The 19,820-nt window shown below is 54.0% G+C and overlaps 2 protein-coding genes across 2 annotated transcripts in view; both read right to left on the bottom strand.

Annotated features, from left to right (window-relative positions):
* Nucleotides 1-7,514: 7,514 nt before the first annotated feature.
* The window catches only part of LOC140913062 (uncharacterized), a 25,123-nt gene continuing 12,817 nt past the window's right edge, over nt 7,515-19,820 (bottom strand). Inside the window, exons 3-13 of the mRNA XM_073348744.1 lie at nt 18,226-18,427; nt 17,713-17,819; nt 17,231-17,353; nt 16,850-16,929; nt 16,322-16,427; nt 16,016-16,111; nt 15,207-15,311; nt 14,630-14,765; nt 14,277-14,481; nt 13,978-14,130; nt 7,515-12,999 (exon numbers count right to left, since the gene is read on the bottom strand). Of these exons, the coding sequence (XP_073204845.1) occupies nt 14,366-14,481; nt 14,630-14,765; nt 15,207-15,311; nt 16,016-16,111; nt 16,322-16,427; nt 16,850-16,929; nt 17,231-17,353; nt 17,713-17,819; nt 18,226-18,427 (1,071 nt within the window). The 3' untranslated portion in view covers nt 7,515-12,999; nt 13,978-14,130; nt 14,277-14,365. The remainder of the gene's footprint in view (nt 13,000-13,977; nt 14,131-14,276; nt 14,482-14,629; nt 14,766-15,206; nt 15,312-16,015; nt 16,112-16,321; nt 16,428-16,849; nt 16,930-17,230; nt 17,354-17,712; nt 17,820-18,225; nt 18,428-19,820) is intronic.
* Nucleotides 19,532-19,820, bottom strand: part of LOC140913678 (uncharacterized) — a 31,943-nt gene continuing 31,654 nt past the window's right edge. Inside the window, 1 exon segment of the mRNA XM_073350463.1 lies at nt 19,532-19,603. The gene's annotated coding sequence lies outside the window, so the exon portion shown is untranslated.

Here is a 19,820-nt window from a genome sequence, read left to right as displayed (position 1 = left end):
CAGTGGCCAAAAAATACAGTCCCCTTAGGAAATCCAGCCCTTGACTCACCACCCAGACATCTGGTCTTTAAGATGAGAGGTCACTGAAAGACAGATTCATCATTAGGGCCCTATGGAATTGACGGTTCATTTTGGGAAATTTCACAGTCATCACATTTTAAAAATCTTGATTTTCACAGTTACAGATCTTTAAATCTTAAATTTTAGGGTGTTGTCACAAATCATGAATATGTATTTAAAAATATAAAAACATGTAAAGCCTTCAAGTCAGCACTTTTCAAACTGGGGAGCCCAACCCAAAAGAGGGTTGTAAGGCTATTGTGGGATGGGTGGGGGTGCTGTGGTATTACCACCCTTACTTCTGCGCTGCCTTCAGAGCCGGGCGGTGGGAGAGCGGTGGCTGCTGGGCGGGAGCCCAACTCTGAAGGCCGAGCCACCACCACCAGCAGCACAGAAGTAAGTGTGGCATGGTCTGGTATTGCCGCCCTTCTCCACTGCTGCAGGTGGCAATGGCATACCATGCCACCCTCACATCTGTGCTGCTGATGGCAACAGCACTGTCTTCAAAGCTGGGGTCTCAGCCAGCAGCCACCGCTCTCCCACTGCCCAGCTCTGAAGGCAGCACAGAAGTAGGGGTGGCAATACTGCAAACCCCCTACAATAGCCAGATTTAATGGGGGAGACCAGGTTTTGTGTTTGTGAATTTGGTAGGGCCTTATTCATCATACATAAAGTCCTTGCAATCCCAAGGGACCAGCCACTTAACCAGGTCAATATATCACTCAGATCTGGTAGCCAATCCTCTAGTATTTAATAACTACAGGTTCTTCTTCAAATGATGTCCCTGTGGGGGCTCCACTTCAGGTGATTGTGCGCCCCTGCACCTCTAGTCTAGCAGTGCCCGGTGGGGTCGCATGTGTGCTCTCCCCGTCTCGTGCCAGCAGGGGCCATTAACCAGCGTTGTACGACCAACACTCCCCCACACCCCCCAGTCCTTCTCAACCACCCTTAGTCTGAGTCTGAGCTCCAGCAATGCCTCTGCATGACTTACCTTTTGATATAGGATTAGCCGTGTAGTTTGGGAAATACATTAGTTAGATAGGAAAATATCTCTTTGCCCTTCCAATTACAAAACGATTCTTACAAGGTGTCCGGAATCTCTGTCCTGAACTCTGAATCCTAATACCTCTATAGGATCTTAACCTAGTACTTAGTTCTCTTACCGGACCTCCGTTTGAACCCTTGGCTACATGTCCACTCTTACATCTATCAGTGAAAGTGGTCGTCCTTGTTGCCATCACATCCGCAAAATGCGTAGGAGAACTTGGGGCCCTCATGTCATACCCCATGTACAGGATCTTCTTCAAGAACAAAGTCACTCTAAGACTGCATTCTAAATTTCTATCTAAAATACCCTTTTCATTCCAGCTCAATCAACCCATCCATCTTCCCGCATTCTTCCCTAAACCCCTTAAGACAGTGGTTCTCAACTCTTGTCCACCGCTTGGAGCGCCGGGCCCATTTATTTACCTGCTGTGTCCGCAGGTTTGGCCGATTGCGGTTCCCACTGGCCGCTGTTCACCGCTCCAGGCCAACGGGGGCTGCAGGAAGCAGCACGGGCCGAGGGATGTGCTGGCCACCCTTCCCGCAACATAAGTCAACAACTCAGTTCCCTTAAAGTAACATAGCCTCAGGCTTCTCACTAGTCACCCAAGTCAGAAATGATGAGGATTAATGAAAACCTTATTCATCATATAAAAGAAAAGGTTCTGCCAATCCCAAAGGATCGGACACATCACCTGCCATGTTAATGAATGTTTCAGCTCTTACCCAAATACACGCTGACAGCCAGTTCTTATCAACTAAAGTAAAATTTATAAAAAAAAGAAAAGAGTATGGTTAAAAGATCAGTATACACCCAGACATGAGTTCAATTCTTGAGGTTCAGATTCATGGCAGAGATGGTAAGCTTTGTAGCTGCAAAGAGTTCTTTCAGAATTTAGTATAGAGGTTATAGTTCAGTGTCCAGTATCACATTCAGGGTGTTCCAGTTTAGGACCACGATCTCAATCTTGCGACTCAAACTTCCCCTGATGAAGCTTAAGCAGATCTGAGATGACAGGATCGGGAATCAAGGATCTTTTATACAATTTTAGGCCTTCTGTGACAGGGCAGAGTCCCTTGGCTCACAAATAGGTCCACCACCAGTACTTAGCTACACGAATTAACATAAGGCAATTGCCTGTTTTTCCACCATTCACAGAGGATTTGCTATACATTTCAAAGAGAGATGAATACAGCAGTATCCTATGTTTAAAGTTCATTTAAATGTTAAGATGTTCTTTTGATCTCTGAATAAATAGAATACAGCATGGACAGGGACTGTCTGATTACATTGTTGACCTCTACCAGTATATATGTAAATACACAAAACCACAAATATTATCTCCCCATATGTTGAATTTGAGTCATTTATCCTGCAGGAGGCTTAACCCTTTCTGGTCATGTGTCCCAGACCCACTTTGGGGTCCCGACCCACAGTTTAAGAACTGCTGAGCTAGAGAGAGATCCTTAAGTCTAAAGAGGGTTGGGGTGGCAGTAAGCTATGAAATTGCTCCTCATGTTCTTGGTTCCTCATACATTCGGAGAAGCAGGACTTTGTTCATTCTTTGCAAATAAAATTGCATCAAAGAAATACCTGGCTTCCAGCAGCACATCCCCAGGGCCCCAAACTCAGACTAGTTGCTCAGGTCGAGAAGTGTCAATAATACTATGAAGCTATAAAAGCAATATAGTGCTTTAATAGTACATGTATTAAGAAATGAACTCTGAGGATGAGCACAAATAATTTAGTCACTTGACTCTGATGCTGACAGCACAACCACCCAGATATCTCAGGGCCTGGCTGAGATCAGTAAAAGGGAGAAAGGCAGCTGGCTGAAGCTTTTCTTGGGCAAGATAGAGATGATGTTGATTGGAAGAGAAAACAATGGGAAGAGCCAGTCACCACCATAGATAGCAGTTTCCATTAATGAAAGAGTCACTCCTCAAATAGTCATTTCAGAGCCTGGGATATCTTCTTGCACACTAAGATAACTACAGCTGCCAAAGACATCCTCTCTCACCTGGGGCTAGCAAGTAGGCAGCAACCCCTGCCTATTGGAGCATGACTTGAGCACAGTGACCTGTATCTGTGGGTAGGACTGCACTGCAGCTTGGAAGGGTAAATCCCAGGGCAGGTGTGAGGTGACAAGCAACCCAGCTCAGAAATCTCATCTTTAGGGAAGCTCCAGCTGGACGAGGAGACCACAGCCCACTTCCCCAGTAATGTCAGCAATGGAAAGGACATCCCCACCACATTCGACCTGTTAAACTGGCTCCCTACAGAATACTGGGTTCATGTCACCATATCAGTCCTCAGCTTTAAGGCCCTCCACAGAAACAGACCAAGCTATATGAAAACACCCTTAGGCACCAAGGGGCCAGAGGCAGTGTCAGTCTGTTCCCTTCCCACTTCAGGGAACACTGGTGAGGGAGACCTTTGGGCTTCCCACCAACATCACGCTGCACAAGGGCATTGCAGGGGAAGAGGGTGGAGGTGTGAGTGGGTGTGGCCAGCACACTGATATGTCCTAGCTTCTCTGCACCTCTGCAAAGTCCCTTAAAGGCCACTGTGGCAGGGGAACAACCTTTCCTGTGACAGGGTCCCCCGCAGCTGTTGGATCTGGACTATTCTCAGTGATAGCAGATGGATCTAGACTATTCTCAGTGATAGCAGATGACAGGACAAGGAGTAATGGTCTCAAGTTGCAGTGGGGGAGGTTTAGGTTGGATATTAGGAAAAACTTTTTCACTAGGAGGGTGGTGAAACACTGGAATGCGTTACCTAGGGAGGTGGTGGAATCCCCTTCCTTAGAAGTTTTTAAGGTCAGGCTTGACAAAGCCCTGGCTGGGATGATTTAGTTGGGATTGGTCCTGCTTTGGGCAGGGGGTTGGACTAGATGGCCTCCAGAGGTCCCTTCCAACTCTGTTATTCTATGATTCTATGAACTGGGCAGGCATAAGCTACTTGCTGTGGACTCATTTTGGGCAGTACTTCAGGTACATTGGCGATGGGCTAAGAACCTAGATAGATGGATAGCTGTTTTGTTACAGGGACACCGTCATCTTGAAAACAAGCCACACTTCTGTCTGAAACCTTTTCACTTCCGTTCTGAGTAAAATCCCCGTGATTTCGCTGACTGAAAGTGGTGACTCTAAGCACCGAGAGCACTTTGTGTACAGTCAGTTTCCTCCTGTTTTTGTGGGTCTTTCACATGGGACAGTAGAAGGGGAGAGGAAATATTTGAAACAATAGGACAATGTGATTGTAATCCCATCAAAATGCAGCACGTGAAACTACTTTAAACTCTTTTTTCTTTTTTAATGACTCGATCTCAAGCTTTGACAGAGACAGTCTCGCCTTCCAGCTGTAGGATTTTTTAGGAAGTCCAGGTGTCAGAGTGTAATTTCAGAGCAATTCCCATGTAAGTACGAAACCAAGGGGTAATAATATGGAATTCAACCATGAAGTTAAATATCATTATTGCTAAGGAAGGTTATCAAAAACTATATTCCTACGGGTTTCAGAGTAACAGCCGTGTTAGTCTGTATTCGCAAAAAGAAAAGGAGTACTTGTGGCACCTTAGAGACTAACCAATTTATTAGAGCATAAGCTTTCGTGAGCTACAGCTCACTTCATCAGATGCATATCGTGGAAACTGCAGCAGACTTTATATATACACAGAGAATATGAACCAATACCTCCTCCCACCCCACTGTCCTGCTGGTAATAGCTTATCTAAAGTGATCATCAGGTGGGCCATTTCCAGCACAAATCCAGGTTTTCTCACCCTCCACCCCCCCACACAAATTCACTCTCCTGCTGGTGATAGCCCATCCAAAGTGACAACTCTTTACACAATGTGCATGACAATCAAGTTGGGCTATTTCCTGCACAAATCCAGGTTTTCTCACATCCCCCCACCCCCATACACACACAAACTCACTCTCCTGCTGGTAATAGCTCATTTGGAGCTCCCTCCTGCCATCCCAGGCCAGACTCATCCCTACCCCCACCCCCGCACAGGCTAGAGAAGGAACAGAACTGAGAAGTCTGGACTTCTCCTGGGAAACCATTCCCCACTTCAAAGTCCCCAAGCATAGCAAGGCCAGAACCCCCTTGTTTCCCATTGATTTCCATGCTCAGCAGCTCACAAGGTCTGGCCCAGTTCAGAGACTCTCAGCCTGGGGAACAGTCTCCCATAAGGGAAGGGCTGTGGGCCCCATTGCTGGGACCTTTTCAAACACACTGGAGACTGCTCTGGAGAAGCCCCTCCCTGGTCTGAGAGCAAAGGGCTCCTGGGGGCTGTTTGCAAATCCAATCTCCTTTGGGAGAGATTCTCTCCCCCTCTTTCTGCCTCTCTCCAGACAGACAGGGAACACCACAGAGGAACCCTAGTGCCACTCACTTGCTCTTGGTGATGGAGCGATGGATGGAGGATGTTCAGTGTTGTCCCTTGCCCTTCTCATTCTCCAAGCCCAAGGCGGGCTGGAGAGGGTGGTGGTGACCTGAGGAGTTACCCTGCCTAACCACTGCTGCACACTCCCTCCCACAGCTGGCAATTACAACCAGGCCCTCATGTCCGCTCCCCCTGACTTTCAGAGGGAGTGTGCTCCGCTGGAGTGACTGGACCAGGGAATTGGGAGTCAGGACTCCTGAATTCCATTGCTGGGTTTCCTATTGGTTCCATTGCTGGTTGTTTTCCTTTTCCTGTGGGACTTTGGGCAAGTTGCTCCCCCGTCTATGGCTCTGTCCCCAGCAGTCAAATAGGAATTTAATACTTTCCCGCTATTGGAAAGTGCTGGGAGAATCCCCCAGCAAAAGCTGCTCTGACAGTGCTAAGCAGCATCTGACCATTACAGGTCGGAGCGCACTGCCCAGGAGGAGGAGTGTTTGGCTCTGGGGTTTCACTTCAGCCCAGTCTATAGAGAGGGGCCCAGCCATGGAGTTTGGCTCAAGAAGACCAATTCTCCAATTTGTTAAGGGCGTTTTCAATTCCAATCCTGTGCTTCAAAGTGGTTGGTGTCATTTGCAAATTTTAGAAGCATACTCTCCACTCCATTTTCCAAATCATTAATGAAAATATTGAATAGTACCGGACCTCGGACTAATCCCTGCCAGACCCACCAGGTGCACCCTCTCCGTTGGACAGCCAAACATGGAGAAGGGCTCTTGGAGTATGGGCTTTCAACCAGCTCTGCACCCACATTACACTAATTGCATCTCAACCACATTTCCCTCGTTTGCTTGTGAGAATGTCCTAAGGAACTGTGTCAAAAGCCTTAGTAACACCAAGACAGATCACATCTACTGTTTACCCACCTCCACCAGGCCCATAACCCTGTCAAAGAAGGAAATAGGATTGGTTTGGAATGATTTGTTCTTGACAAATCCATGCTCGCTCGTCCTAAGAACCAAATTATCCTGTAGGTGCTGACAAACTGATTGTTTAAGAACATATTCCAGTATCTTTCCAGCTATGAGGCTAGCTAGTCTGTAAGTCCCAGGGTTCTTTGTTCCCCTTTCAAAGATAGGTCCTGTCTTGGGAATGGATGGGAAGATGTTCTTTTTCAGGGATCTCAGACGAGAACTGGGGCACAGCACCTGGTTTGTTAAGGCCACAAAAATGGAGGCAGGAACCTCTTTTCTCCTGCTGGCAAAGAAGGGACTCACATCCCTGAATGGGCTTTAAACAAGGCAATGGTTACAAAATTTGGCCCCAGCCATTTCTTGTTTCCACGCACTAGACATTTTGGCAAACTTTAGAATTCCTTGGTGCTGAACACCGTGAAACTCCCCTCTCTCCTTCACAGAGGGCTTTAGCGCCCCTTCTCTCACTCGGGCTCACGACTGCCCAGAGTTCGAGAATATTCCCCGTTCCCATTGGAGAGATGGGGAGGAGCCTGGGGTACAGAGAAGGGAAGTGGCCGACCCAAGGGCCTACGCTGCCAGGGTGCTAGACGGGGGTGATTCTGGAGCGAGTTAAAGCCTGGGGAGGGGGCATCCTCCACTGAGAGGGGAAAGCCCAGGCTGGTCAGGGTGGCTGATCCCCCTCGCCCTCTGAGGGGGCACTTCGGGGTGGAGAAGAAGATTGACCAACTGCCAGAACTGCCACTTTGGAGGGTCCCACTCTCCCAGGTGGCAGGGGCTTATCCTGACACAATCCCAAAATTTGTCACTAGCAAAGGGGGATTTTTGCCACAAAGAGAACAGGAAAAATGAAAAGGATCTGATTGTTCAGAAACCCCAAAACCAAACATCAAACTGGTGAATTTTCAACCTTTGCCATTTTATCCCTCCCCCCACCCCCCAGTGAAATGGTTCATCCCCTCAGCTGGGAGCTTTTATCCTGAGTCTGGGGATAAGTCTCCAACTCCCCCCCCCCCCCCCCACGCAGGTGAGAATGGTCCTTCCCCAGCCCAGAGTGGCAGTTGGTAATTAGGGGTGGGGGCGGGGTTGTGCAGTTTGAAAGTAGAGGGGGAATTGCCCAGAGTGGGACAGTCTGGGCCTGTATTGGCTCCATCCCACAATCCAAACCCCAGATGCCCTTTGCCCTTCACTGCGGCATTAACCCCTGGGAGCAGCAGCTGCAGGGGGCGAGAGGGGACGATGGGCTCAGGAGGATCAAACAGCTCCTGAATTTCTAACAGTCCCAGTGAATGTTCCCTGAGGGGCCACAACAGGCTGCACAGGGCTCAGACCCTGAGAGGTCCCTGCCCCCCACCCCCATATCCTGTGGGGCAGCCCCTGCTTCAGCCCCTAAGACGTCACTGCCACCCTGTATCCTGTGAGGCTCATCACACTCCACAGGGATCTATGAGATCACCCCCATTTCCTTTCCTTGCCCATCTTCACCATTTATGGCCAGGTAGCCCTACCCCATCTCTGTGGAGGGGCACCCCAGATGATGCGCCCAGGGGAGAGGAGCCTGTGTCTGCAGATCAGGTTCCTAATAAATTATTCTGTCTGAGGAGTACGTAAAAAGGACCATAATGATAAGCTGACCCTGGAGCCCATGCTGATCACTCAGCAACTGTCATGTGAGCCCAGATACACACCAGGAGAGTCTGTCTGCTTCGGCAACTGCCAAAACTGGTTGAGGAGAGGGAAGGGGATAACACTTAAGGGGTGGGAATGAAGGTTATCTCCACTGTATTGCAGGAGAATTTCAGCTTTCATTACAAAAGTTTCTAGCCCTCATGGTAGCAGAGAAAACCTTGAATACATGAAACCAGTGCACCTAACAGCTCAGAAACCTAAAGCACGTAAAAACCTCCAACTTCCATTTTCTTAGAACAGTCTCATGATTTTTAACCATTTGGGGGTGGCAAACAGTTTAGCTAACATGTACTGCTCAGGCAGGTTAGTCATAGTACAGCTCAGGTTCACCAGCAGGAGACAGAGGACAATAACTCCTGCTTTCTATCCCTATGCCCCAGCTAACAGGGATAATACTGACCCACCTCAGAGGGGCTGGCAGGGGTCACCACTGTCATGACTCAAGTTGGAATGAGTTGTGCTCTTGGTAGTGAAGGGCCCAGAATCAGTCCCCATGGATGCCCAGGGTGTCTGTATTGTGGCCATGGTTTGACTCACCTAGCATTACAGGCTGTTTAGCCCTGTGCATCTGCTCCTGGCCCTCTCTGGCACACAGCTCCAGAGAGAACAGAGGGTCTGAACCCCAAAGAATAAGCAATTGAATCAATGGATTTACTAAAGAATTATTGTGCCATACAGGTACATCATAAGGTCCTCTCATGGACTGGTAACTGGTTAAACACTGCTCTGCACTGACTTCCCTGACCAAGGGTCACCCAATGGCCCACTGCACCCCCAACTTAGCAGCTCCAGCTACTAAGAGAGCAAGACCCAGAGGCCTTCCTGCTCCTGGGACAGAGGAGTAGGTTGATGATCTACCCGGATGTGAGTGTTGGCCTTCCCCATGCCCATGGTCTATATTCCATTCAGGGCAGCACACAGGAACTGCGATTCCTATTCTGGATCTAGGGGTGGTTTCAGTTTGCTGGCAGGAGACTGTACATGAGCCCTTGCAGTTGCGGAGCGACCCAGGCACTAACACGGGCATGGACGTTTGAGGAACAGGGCAGAGGCCTGTGTGGGGCAAGGAGGGCAGGGATTTGGGAAGCAAGATCAGAGGATCCAACACTTTCTAATGTGGGACAGCATGATCCCCATTTCAAAGATAGAGAAAGTGAGGCACCAGGTGGGAGAGTGACCTGGCCAGGATCACGTGACCACTTAGTGACAGGGATGCAGTATAACCTGTTCCCTGCTCTCGTCACTGGACCCTGCTGCCCCTTCCAGCCATCCTCTCCCACAGGCCATCCCCACCACTCTCCAATACCAGGCTGTTTCCATAATGGAAGAAGGCTTGTAACAGTTCACTCACCGATAGGTGCCCCTTCCTGGCAAGGCCTGGTGGCACAGCTTTCTTGCTGGGCTAGCACCCCCGCCGAGAGTTGCCAGGGCCCTCTCGCAGTTTTTTCGCAGGTGACTGGCAGTTTTTTGGCAGGTGACCGTCTTTTAGTCCTCTCCTTCCTGAGTCGCGTTCATCCCAAAGGAAAAGTCCAAAAATGTCTTTAACCGAAACAAGGTCCTCCATCCCTTCGGGGGCTCTTCATCAGCCTGACTTTGGCTCGGCCTGCCCATGTTGTCCTTGGTAGCCCTTTCTATGGCCTTGTACACCCCCTTCCTTCGAGACCATGGGAGAACCAGTCCTACCCTGGATTCTAGGTTCTGCCCCAAGGCCCGGTACCGAACAGCTGGGCCTGCTCCTGTACCTTTGCTGCGGTTTTCCCTGGCTTTCCCCTCAGGTGGAGCTCACTCTGTAATCCATTTGGCCTAGCTCCAGGCTTTATAACCCACAGGCCAAGCCCCCGTTATATACCCTCCTCCTTAGAAACTGGCCCACATGGGGGGCAAGTTCTGTTCTTGTCCAAGCTTCATCCCTCGTCATCTCGTCGCTGTCACCGGCTGCGCGCTTGTACAGCCTGTGCCCACAGTGTCTCCAGCTCCACTGCCAGCTCCCTCACCGGAATGAAGAGGCATCCTCCTCTTCTGCAGTATCCCAACGCTCTTCCTGCAGCCTCTCATTCTCATTAACCGCTGCTTGCAGAGCCCGTTCTGAAGCCCTTAGCGTCTTCTGTAGCCTTTTCGCTGCTGCAGCTGCAGACGCCAAAACCTTTTCCATCAGGTCTGGGAACCCACCATGGACTGCTCCCCCCTTGTGTTTGTCCCTACTCCAGTCAGCTTCATCTCTGGGCCAACCATTTCGTCCTTCACCTCCCTGCAGCACCTGACAAGGTGTGTTGGTGGAGGGTCTGCAAAGTCCATGGCCATTCCTGCCACCTCCACGTTACCTGCCTCATGTGGGTTTGTGTCAGAGGAACCTTCTCCTTTCTTTCTAACCTCTTGGGGCCCTGGCCCCTCCTTTTGCCACTCAGCAATTTCCTAAGCAGGCCGTGTCTTTTGCTTCTTTGCGGCCAGTACGGGAACCCAGTCCCACCCTGACATTGGTAGCAGCCCAGGGCCCTGTACCCAATAGCAAGGTCTGCTCCTTTCTCTTTGCTGCAGGTTTCCCTGGGCACGTCCTACCTCTCTTCTCAAGTTCCCTTGCTGCTCTGCTCTCCCTTGACCTCGTTCTCATTCCTGTTGATACCCCAGCTGGGCTGTGTCACCACTGAAGTCTGGCTCTTTAGGGGGAGGTACCTGGTGCCTCTCAGTTAGGGCTCATTCTGTAATCAGCTTGGCTAGGCCCCAGGCTCTGCAGCCCAGGGGAAAGCACCCTGTTACAGGCCTGCTCTGCCCACTCCTACTGTTATTGGCCTGGAGTCCTTGCTCCCCATTTCAGACCTGGTTTCCAGAGGGGCTGAGCACACACAGGCCCCACTACCTGGAACTGGAGTTTGCTTCTTCTGGTGACTTGGACATTCAGGCCCTTCATCATTCAAAGGCTGACAGGTGTGGTGAGGGGGCTGGAGAAACCCCACTGTTGAGTGGAAGGAAGTCAAAGAGTTGGGATACTGGGAGATGATGGGTTCATTTGCCCTGCTGCAGGAAGTGGAGTTGGAGACCGGAGATGCCATGTGAACAAGACTACCTGATGCTCTCTTCCTGCCCGAGGGGCTGGAGCCTCCTGCCAGAAATGCTCTCAGGAGTCCAGGTTCGAGGACATCTCTGGGGAGCCCCTTCCTAGGAACAAAACGAGGGTGGTACGATGATGAAGACGTCTCTGTCCCAGAGCTGGGAGTCAGGGACGTGGGAAGCTCCCAGCCAGGCTGTGCATTGGGGAAGCCATTTCTCCCCCAAGAGACCCACAGGCCCCAAGAAGTAAATGGCTCTTAGCTCTATGGGGGAGTGGGGTCTTCCATCTAAGCCTCTTTGAGAGCCAGTGTTGCTTGCTTGGATGGGATGAGGTGACCTGTCCCCACTGCTCCCTGACGTGGCTCAGCTACAGGATGCGCACATCGGGGAGGCTGTAACAGATCCCAGGGCCTGGAAGACAGTTGGGAAGGAGGCTCCTATTCATTTCACACCCAGAGCCCCCATAGAAGGGCCAAGGGGAGAATAAAGGGCAGGAGGTGAAGCTAGCCCTGAGCCTCTGTCCCACCCCCACCTCCTCAAAAGTTTCCGAGCTTTCGTGGGGCTTGGGCTGTGGCCCTGACACAATGGCCTTTCCACACCCTATGGGGCAGGGAGAGCTTTGTTTGGGCGCAGGGGAAATGGGATGGGGGTAGACCAAGGAAAGGGGGGAGGGGAATGGGTGTGAGGAAAAGAGCTCCTGCCTCAGATGAAGGAATCTGGGGGGCAGAGGAAAGGACCCTGCTCCACAGAGAGGAGAGAGTTTCTGTGAGTGCCAGGGGGCTCCATTTCCCCTTCCACTCGCTCCCCATTTACAGGGAGTGTGAGGAGTTCAACCCACCACCGCTGGCACCTCTTGTTGGTCACTCCAGGAATAAGCTCTCAACCGCTGTGCAGTGCCCTTGACACGTGGTGTCTGGCCATCGTCTGCTCTGCTGCCCTGGGACCCGCGTTGCTGCCTGCTCAGCGGCATCCTCTTCGGCGCAGTACCGTTGTCTGCTTCAGGCCACTGCCCTCCAGCAGTGCCCACCACTCCAGTCTCACCCCCTTCCCGGGGGTGGGGATGTTAACAGCAGTCCTCCTGCTTGCACCTCCCTTGGTGGCCAACCACAACCCTTTAGTCTAGCCCCTCTGCTCAAGGTCTGGTTGCAGTCTGTCACAACCACTCTTCCACGGCCAGGTGCTGTACAAGGGGGAAAGGGGTGGACCGAGGCCTGCCCGCTCCTCTGGGTCCTGACCCAGGGACCCTCTAGCGGCAGCCTCCCTCTGCCCTTCTTCTCTCCCCTCTTGTCTGCCTAGTTTCCCTGGGCCACTTCACCTTTTGGCCCTATGCACCTTCTTGACCCTTTTTGGCATGGGCCGAGCCTGGCAGGTAACGGGCTGGAGCTCCATTCTGCTCCCCAAAGCCTGCCCAGCACTGCTCTGTCCAAGGTGCTGCTCCTTATACCAGGAGCCAGTCCTTCTCCCTTACTAGCCAGGGAGCGACCACCTTCGCCTCTGCTCGGCAGCCTTTATATAGGACCTAGCCTGGCCCTGATTGGCTGCCTCTTCCTCTGCTCTGATTGGCTTTCCTCAGGCCTTTACCGATTGGCTGCTGGCCTGCGCATCCTCTCTGGTCTGGTTCAGCCCTTCTTTCTCCAGGGGTGGGGCACTGCCAGAGCAGTACCTGCAGCAGAAGCAGGGAGCGGGAGTTGCTGGTGGCCTCAGAGGCAGAGCCCCTGCAGCGCCTCAGGTACCCGGCGCAAGTGCCGGATGACGCGGAGCTGGCGCATCACATTGGCCGTGACGCCCTCCTGCTGCAAGGGAACGAGGACCTGTCAGAGACTCAGACGCCCCCGCAGTATCAGGGGGAATTAAGGGCACCTGGAACCAGCAGCATTTCCACCCAGCACCCACCCACCTCTGAGAGATGGATTCCCCCTCCTGACCCCCAGAATGGAGTCTTCTTGTCCTTTCTAGTGACCTCCAGTGCCAGCTCCCCTTCTTGTAGAGTGAGCTCCTGCCACCTCCCCCTCAGTGCCCCTGACAGCTCTTCCACCTCCAATCCACAGCTCAAGTTCTCAGACCCCTCTCTTCCACCCCCACCCACGTTGGGCAGGCAGGGGGCTCTAGCAGAGGGGCAGGAGGGATTCTGACAGCAGTGAAGTGGGATGTGGGGAGGTTGAGACCTTTCCCCAAGTCATCCCAGCCACTAATGCTGAAGCCACAGGATGGCAGCCCTGGTGAATGGGGCAGATCAGCAGCCCCTGCTGACTGAATCCTCCCGTTCTCTCTAGAGCGGGTCCAGCCCTGCCAGCAGCAGGACAAGCTTCCCCCGCCCATGTGACTCAGAACAGCCTGGTCAGTCGCCATCACCCGTCAGTCCTTGGCCTCCCAGGCTGCCAATGATGGGAGCAACTCTGGGTGATGGCCCGGGAGACACGGACACTGAGCCACTGGGTGCAGCCCTGTGGGACAGGAGAGGCTCGCAGAGGGCACTTAGGGGGCTCTTCTGCCCTTCCCAAGAGAGACAGCACTGTGTCCCAAGAACATAAGTCCATGATGAGGTAATGCTGGTCATTAATTAGCCTTGCTAAAGCGCTGAGTTGGAGCTGCTCCGGGGACAAGCTGGCTCCCTCCTGCTCATGGAGGTGAATTCATCTCCCTTCCCAGTAGCACCTGCTCTCACTCTCATTCCCCGCCAGTCTCCTTGCTGTCAGGCCAGCGAATGGCCATAGGACGGGAATGAGGCCTGGGCCCCACCCCAATCTCCTGAGTCTAATGCAGCTGCTTACCTTGTCCCCCATCAGCTGCTGGGCTTCCCCCAGGAGGGAGTAGGTGAGGAGCAGCCCAGCCTGGCTGACACACAGTAGGGGGTCTTGGATGGCCAGCACTGCCGTCCGCAGGAAGAATCTTCTCTGCCCCTCTGAGAAGAACTTTCCGAAGACCTAAACAAACCGGATGTGAGGCTTCAGCAGATAGCCCAGAGCCAGGCTCCAAATCCTGGACTAGAATGGCATCTCCATCTAGTGGCTCCAGGAGGCAGCCACCCGCAGTGCCAGAGCTGTGTCATGCCCTGGCAGAGTGTCCTTACCTCCCCCACCCTGGCTGTGTTCTTGTAGCCCAGGAGCCTGCAGTCCTGGTGCCAGTCCCAGACCCACAGGTCTTTGGCCTCATGGACGGTCAGGCCTGGGAAAGAGAGACACACACACACATTTGTTGTTCTGGTTGCAGTGCTTGTGTCCTTCCAATCCCATTGCTGGCTGCAGAGTTGGCAGAGTCCTCGCTGTGTGCCTGGCCTGACACAATTGCAGGGGGTGGTGTAGAAGACAGAAAGAGAGAGAGAGAGAGAGACTCATCCTCCAGCCGGGGTCAGTCTGAGAGAAATTGGCTGGGGTCCCAGTCTCACTCTTCTCTCAGGTGCCATTTCCCAGCTGGGTTCCTTACCCCTCTGGTGCAGCAGCAGCTGGTAGAGCCGGTAAACCCCCTCCCTGGCCTGCCAGGTGATGTCCTTGGCTGGGTAACCGATGAACAGAGCCAGCTGTGCCACTTGGTGACCCATCCTGGGGAATTTGGCTGAGTTCTAATGGAAGGGAGAGGGAGAGGGGATTCCATCAGCATTTTCCTGTCAGCTCCCAGTCCCCACCTGGGCCAGGACTCTCCTTCCCCTCAGCAGGAGATGCTAGAGGATAGGAGCTAGAGCTAGATCCTTAATTGTCTCTGCTCGCAAGGGAGCCTGGAGCACAGGGATGCAGGCAGGGCTCTACATGAGGATTTGCTTCCCCAGCTGCTCCAGGATGACAGGAAGGCATGAATCTGGAGCATGGTCCCCTTAAAAGCAAGAGTAGCCACTTAACCAGGACAAGAAGAACTTGACTCAAGCCAGGCTCATTCTCTGCTTTGACTCTGCCTCCCCAAGAGGTGCACTCCTAACCCACAGCCCCTGCAGCAGCAGATCCTACAGTCCGTTGGAGCCAGCCCACCTATGCCTGGAGTCAGGAAGCTGGGGTCAGAGGCCACTTACGTCGAACTCAGGGAGAGTGATGGTGGATCTGAGCAGGGTCGTGCTGCTCCTAATGGCCCTGGCTCTCTCTCGCGACACCCTGGACAAGATCCAGTAGTTAATGTGCTGTGGGGAAAGGAGGCAGCTCAGGATCAATGGGCAGGTGCATGTGTTGTGCTAATGAGCCCCTCCCCATTCCCAGGGGGCTGAGACATTGTATGAGGGGTGGAATAGCTGATTCATTGATTGTAGAGCTTTAGAAGGGGATTCTTGCCCCTAGGATGATGCTTGTAGGTCACAACTTGTCATTGTCTCTCTACATTGGGACAATGCTCAGTGTCGGGGCTGGTCCCATCCTCCCAGAACTCCTGATTCCTGAACAGCTCACCAGGAAGGAGACAGACTCCTCCCGCCTCCCTGGCTCTCAAGTCCTTGGTTGGGTGAAGGGACTGAGTATGAGCACAATTCCCCCAGGAATCTTGGGGCCCATCAGAGACAAGGGCTGATTCTCTGGGGTCCTCCTGTTTCTCTAGGAACGAGCTTGTGACTCTTCTCTGAGGACCATCTTCTGGATCTCACAGGAGGGGTTCAGACTCCCACTCCCCAAGCCAGCCAGGGGCCCCATGGTTAGTGCTCAACAGAACTAGGCAGAGCTCTGGCTTGAAGTCCCAGCTCCTTCCTCTTTTCTTCAAGGAGGAAGGGCCTGACACTGCATTGCACTGAGTGCCCTGACCAAGGACGGCCCACTGGGGGCCCAGCTAAGAGGACAGACTGGAAAAGGGATCTAAGAGTTACAGTAAAATTGCCCCCACCCCTCTCATCAGGCTCACCTCCAAGGTGTAGTGGAGCCTGTTGGTGTCTGGGGACTCTGCAAGCAGGTTCCCCAGCATGGCATCCAGGACGTCTGGCAAGACGCTATGCAGATCCTGCAAAGCAAGGGAGAGTCGTGGGTCAGAATTAGGGAAACTGCGGCTACACCTGCCACAGGATGGGAAGAGGGGGTCTCTGGGAAGCACTGGTGAGACCCCCAAACACATATCCTGGCCTCTCTCATTCACATCCCACTGCAGGCAATTCGCAAGGATTTGTGGCAGGATGACAGCTGGCTCTTCAACCCATGACTTAGCACGATCTACCTGGACTTGGGTGGTGTCCTTCTCTGTGCCCAGGGTGAAGACTGCATGCAGAGCAGCTCGAAGGAGGTGGGTCTCCAGCGCTGGCTCAAGGGCAGGTGTCATGGTGCTGGCAAGAGAGAGGAGCCGGTTTTAGACTGTGCAGTGCAGGGGTGGGACTGGCACCAACACGGACGAGAAGCTGCATGGAAATAGGTAGAGGCGGACGAGAACGGAAACTGAGGCACCAAGACGGGGACTGATAAGGCCAAGGTTTCCCAGACAGACAGTGGCAGGGCAGGAATGGTGCCTGTTCCCTGGACCCTGCTGCCCCTCCTGTATCTGATCCTCGGAGTCAGCCTCTCCCCAATGCCATTGCAATGTTACTGGAGGAAAAAGAACAGAGCAGCCAGGAAAGAGTGAACCTTCCCGCCACCTCTGCCAGAGGAGACACCCTTGGGACGTGACCTGGGAGTGGGAGGGGCAGTGACTCCCAGCCATGGGCCTGAGCAGCACCAGGGTTAGGGGAACCGCGCAAGAGGGTCTTGGTACCTGAGTTTGCCCATAGCAATCAGGGAGTTGGCCAGGACGGTGCCAGGTGGAGAGTCGTCAGGAAGCTCCTCAATGAGCTCCTGTGAGATCCAAAGAAGACAAAGGAGCGTGTGAGCTTTGGGCCCCATTGACACTTCCCAATTAGGAGATTACACAGCCAGTACCCCATGCAGCCAGGAGGATCCCCCCAGCTGCCTCCCGCTCCTCCGATTCCTGCCCACTATTTCTCCCATCTCCTCTCCCCAATCTTCAGCCCCAGCAATCCCTGCCCTCAGCTGCCCCTCCAGCACCAGCCATCCCCCAACCATCAGCCCGGGGAGACCCCTGCCCCTCCCATGTCTCTGTCCACCCTCCAGCTGCCGGGTGCCGTGTCTCACTCACCACAATCCTCTCCTCCACAGCCGCCTTGCAGCAGTGCGGCTCCAGTGTGTCCTGCCCTCTCTGCTGTGCAGCGAGACACGCGGGGTTTATGGTGTGCAGAAACAGGAGCTGTTGGGCCTCATCCTGCACCCACCAGGAGTGGGGTTAGAGGAGACAGAGCCAGTTAGCCAGGGACCTCCCTGCCCCAGCCACACCAGCTCCAGGACTTAGGCCTGAATGGGGGATAGTGGGGACCCACCCATTGTCCAAATCCCCCACGACTCCTACACCAACAGGGTCAGGAACTGGGACAGTGCCTGTGGGGGAGGAGACCCTGGCTGGTGTGTGACAAACACCCTTATCTTGGGGGTCCAAGATCATGGAGGAGAAAGGTCCCCATTAGGGGTGGTGGCTCATGAGGGCCAAGACCCTCTGCAGGGGGTTGGGATGCTGGGAAGGAGTGGGACAATCTCGGTTCTAGCACAGCTGGGGGACATTTGTACCTTTTCTCGGCCCTGGAGCTGCTCTAGGATGTTTTTGAGAGCAGCTTCCTCTGTGACCACATCCACCCAGTCCTCCTCCTCCTCGTCCTCTGAGTCCTTGGCGGTCCCTGCACCAGGGAGAGAAGGGGACAGGGTGACTCCTGCTGCCTCTTGGGGGAAGGACAGGGGCATGGTGGGGCAATGTGCCCCCTTCCCACCTCTGGGACCTAGGGAAGATCAGGCCCCACACTCCCCCCTCTCAGTGATGCCTTCAGCCCCCAACTTTTTCAGGAGCCCATAGCAAAGAGACCCCCCACACTGTCCTGGACTCCCTGGGAGGTGCCTCTCCACCTGCCCCCCGCCCAATGGAGCACCAAGGACCAAAGTGGCAGCATCTAGTGTCAGTGGGGTTCACGTGGCTCAGGCCAGACACCTGGGCTGGGGACCCACCCCCATAGCACTGGTCGAGGGCCTGGGCCCAGGGGGTTCACAGCCCCCTCCTCACCCCTCCCTGAGCCCAGCCTGGCTCCTCACCTGGAACAAAGCAGAAGCGTCCATTGGCCTCGCTGCTGCCCGAGTCCCAGGCGCTGCGGCTGTCCCATGGGGAGCGGGCCGAGCTCCTGGTGCTGGGACAGGGATCCTCCACCTCCTGCCCTAGGGAGGCTGGAAGGTCCTCAGGGACCGGGCAGGGTGATGCCTCCTGCTGGAAATCAGGGCTGGGCTCCTGGGGCCGCTGCTGCCCACACAACAAGCCCCAGAGCCACCCTGCCCGGTTCCACTCCTGGGCTGGGTCCTGCCTGCCCAGCCGCACCCTGGCCCAGCTCCATTTTGGCCTAGCCACTGCCTCTCCCACCTCGGCACCTGCGCCAGGAGCGGGTTTCCTCTGCCAGTAGGCTGGGCACTTCCACCTCCTGGTCCGGCTAAGGGCTCCTTCCCCACCAGCAGGGACGGAGGGGCCGCTCTGCTCCTGGGGAGGATGGCAGCTGCTTCGCTCAGGCTCTGGGGCCACCTGCAGAGCCTTCTTCCTGAACATCCTCAGGAGCCTGGCCATCCTGGAACCGAGCGGGGAGTAGGCGTGAGTCTGGGGTCAAGGCAGCCTCTCACGAACCAGCCTTTTTCGTCCCTCCCCATCTCTGCCCCAGCCAGAGCAGCTCGTACTCCCACCACAGGGGTGCAGGGAGTGCAAGCTACACAAACTGGCAGGAGTTTATCGCATGATCTGCTCCCAATGTTCCCCCTCGTCATCCCTGGTGCTGCAGTAACCGGGGAGTCTCATCCTTTTCGAGCACTGGGGTCAGTCACAAAGACCATCGGTCACTTTGGACAAGCAGCTCCCTCCTGCCATCCCAGGCCACGCTCCCCTGTCCAGGCTAGAGAAGGAACAGAACCCAGGAGTCCAGACTTCTCCTGGGAAACTATTGCCCACTTCAAAGTCCCCAGGCATAGCAAGGCCAGGGCCCCCTTGTTTCCCATTGATTTCCATGCTCAGCAGCTCACAAGGTCTGGCCCAGTTCAGAGACTCTCAACCTGGGGAACAGTCTCCCACAAGGGAAGGGCTGGGAGCCCCATTGCTGGGAGCTTTCCAAACACACTGGAGACGGCTCTGGAGAAGCCCCTCCCCGGTCTGAGAGTGAGGGGCTCCTGGGGGCTGTTTGCAAATCCAATCTCCTTTGGGAGAGATTCTCCCCCCCTCTTTCTGCTTCTCCCCAGATAGACAGGGAAAGCCAAAGAGGAACCCTAATGCCACTCACTTGCTCTCGGTGATGGAGTGATGGATGGAGGATGTTCAGTGTCGTCCCTCGCCCTTCTCCTCACCCTCCAAGCCCAAGGTGGCCTGGAGAGGGTGGTGGTGACCTGAGGAGTTACCCTGCCCAGCCACCAGACAGGGTGATGACACTGGGGGATCGACTGGCTGTGAAAACAAGAGTCTGTCTTATTGCCAAGGGACGGAGAAACTTGGCCAACAGCAGGGGGTACAGATCACTGCCGTAGTGCGCGGGTGACAGCGCCTCCAGGATCCTGACATCCCAGCACTTTACACACCTTCCTGAAGCCTCCCAAACCCTCTGGGCTGTCAGGATTGCGACCCCAACCCTACTGATGAGAAACAGGCCTGGGGAGGGGAAGCT

The sequence above is a fragment of the Lepidochelys kempii genome, chromosome 6 (genome assembly GCF_965140265.1).
Source record: "Lepidochelys kempii isolate rLepKem1 chromosome 6, rLepKem1.hap2, whole genome shotgun sequence".
Lineage (NCBI taxonomy): Eukaryota > Metazoa > Chordata > Testudines > Cheloniidae > Lepidochelys > Lepidochelys kempii.
The sequence above is the reverse complement of the archived record's forward strand: the minus strand, read 5'-3'. Positions and strand labels throughout refer to the sequence as shown.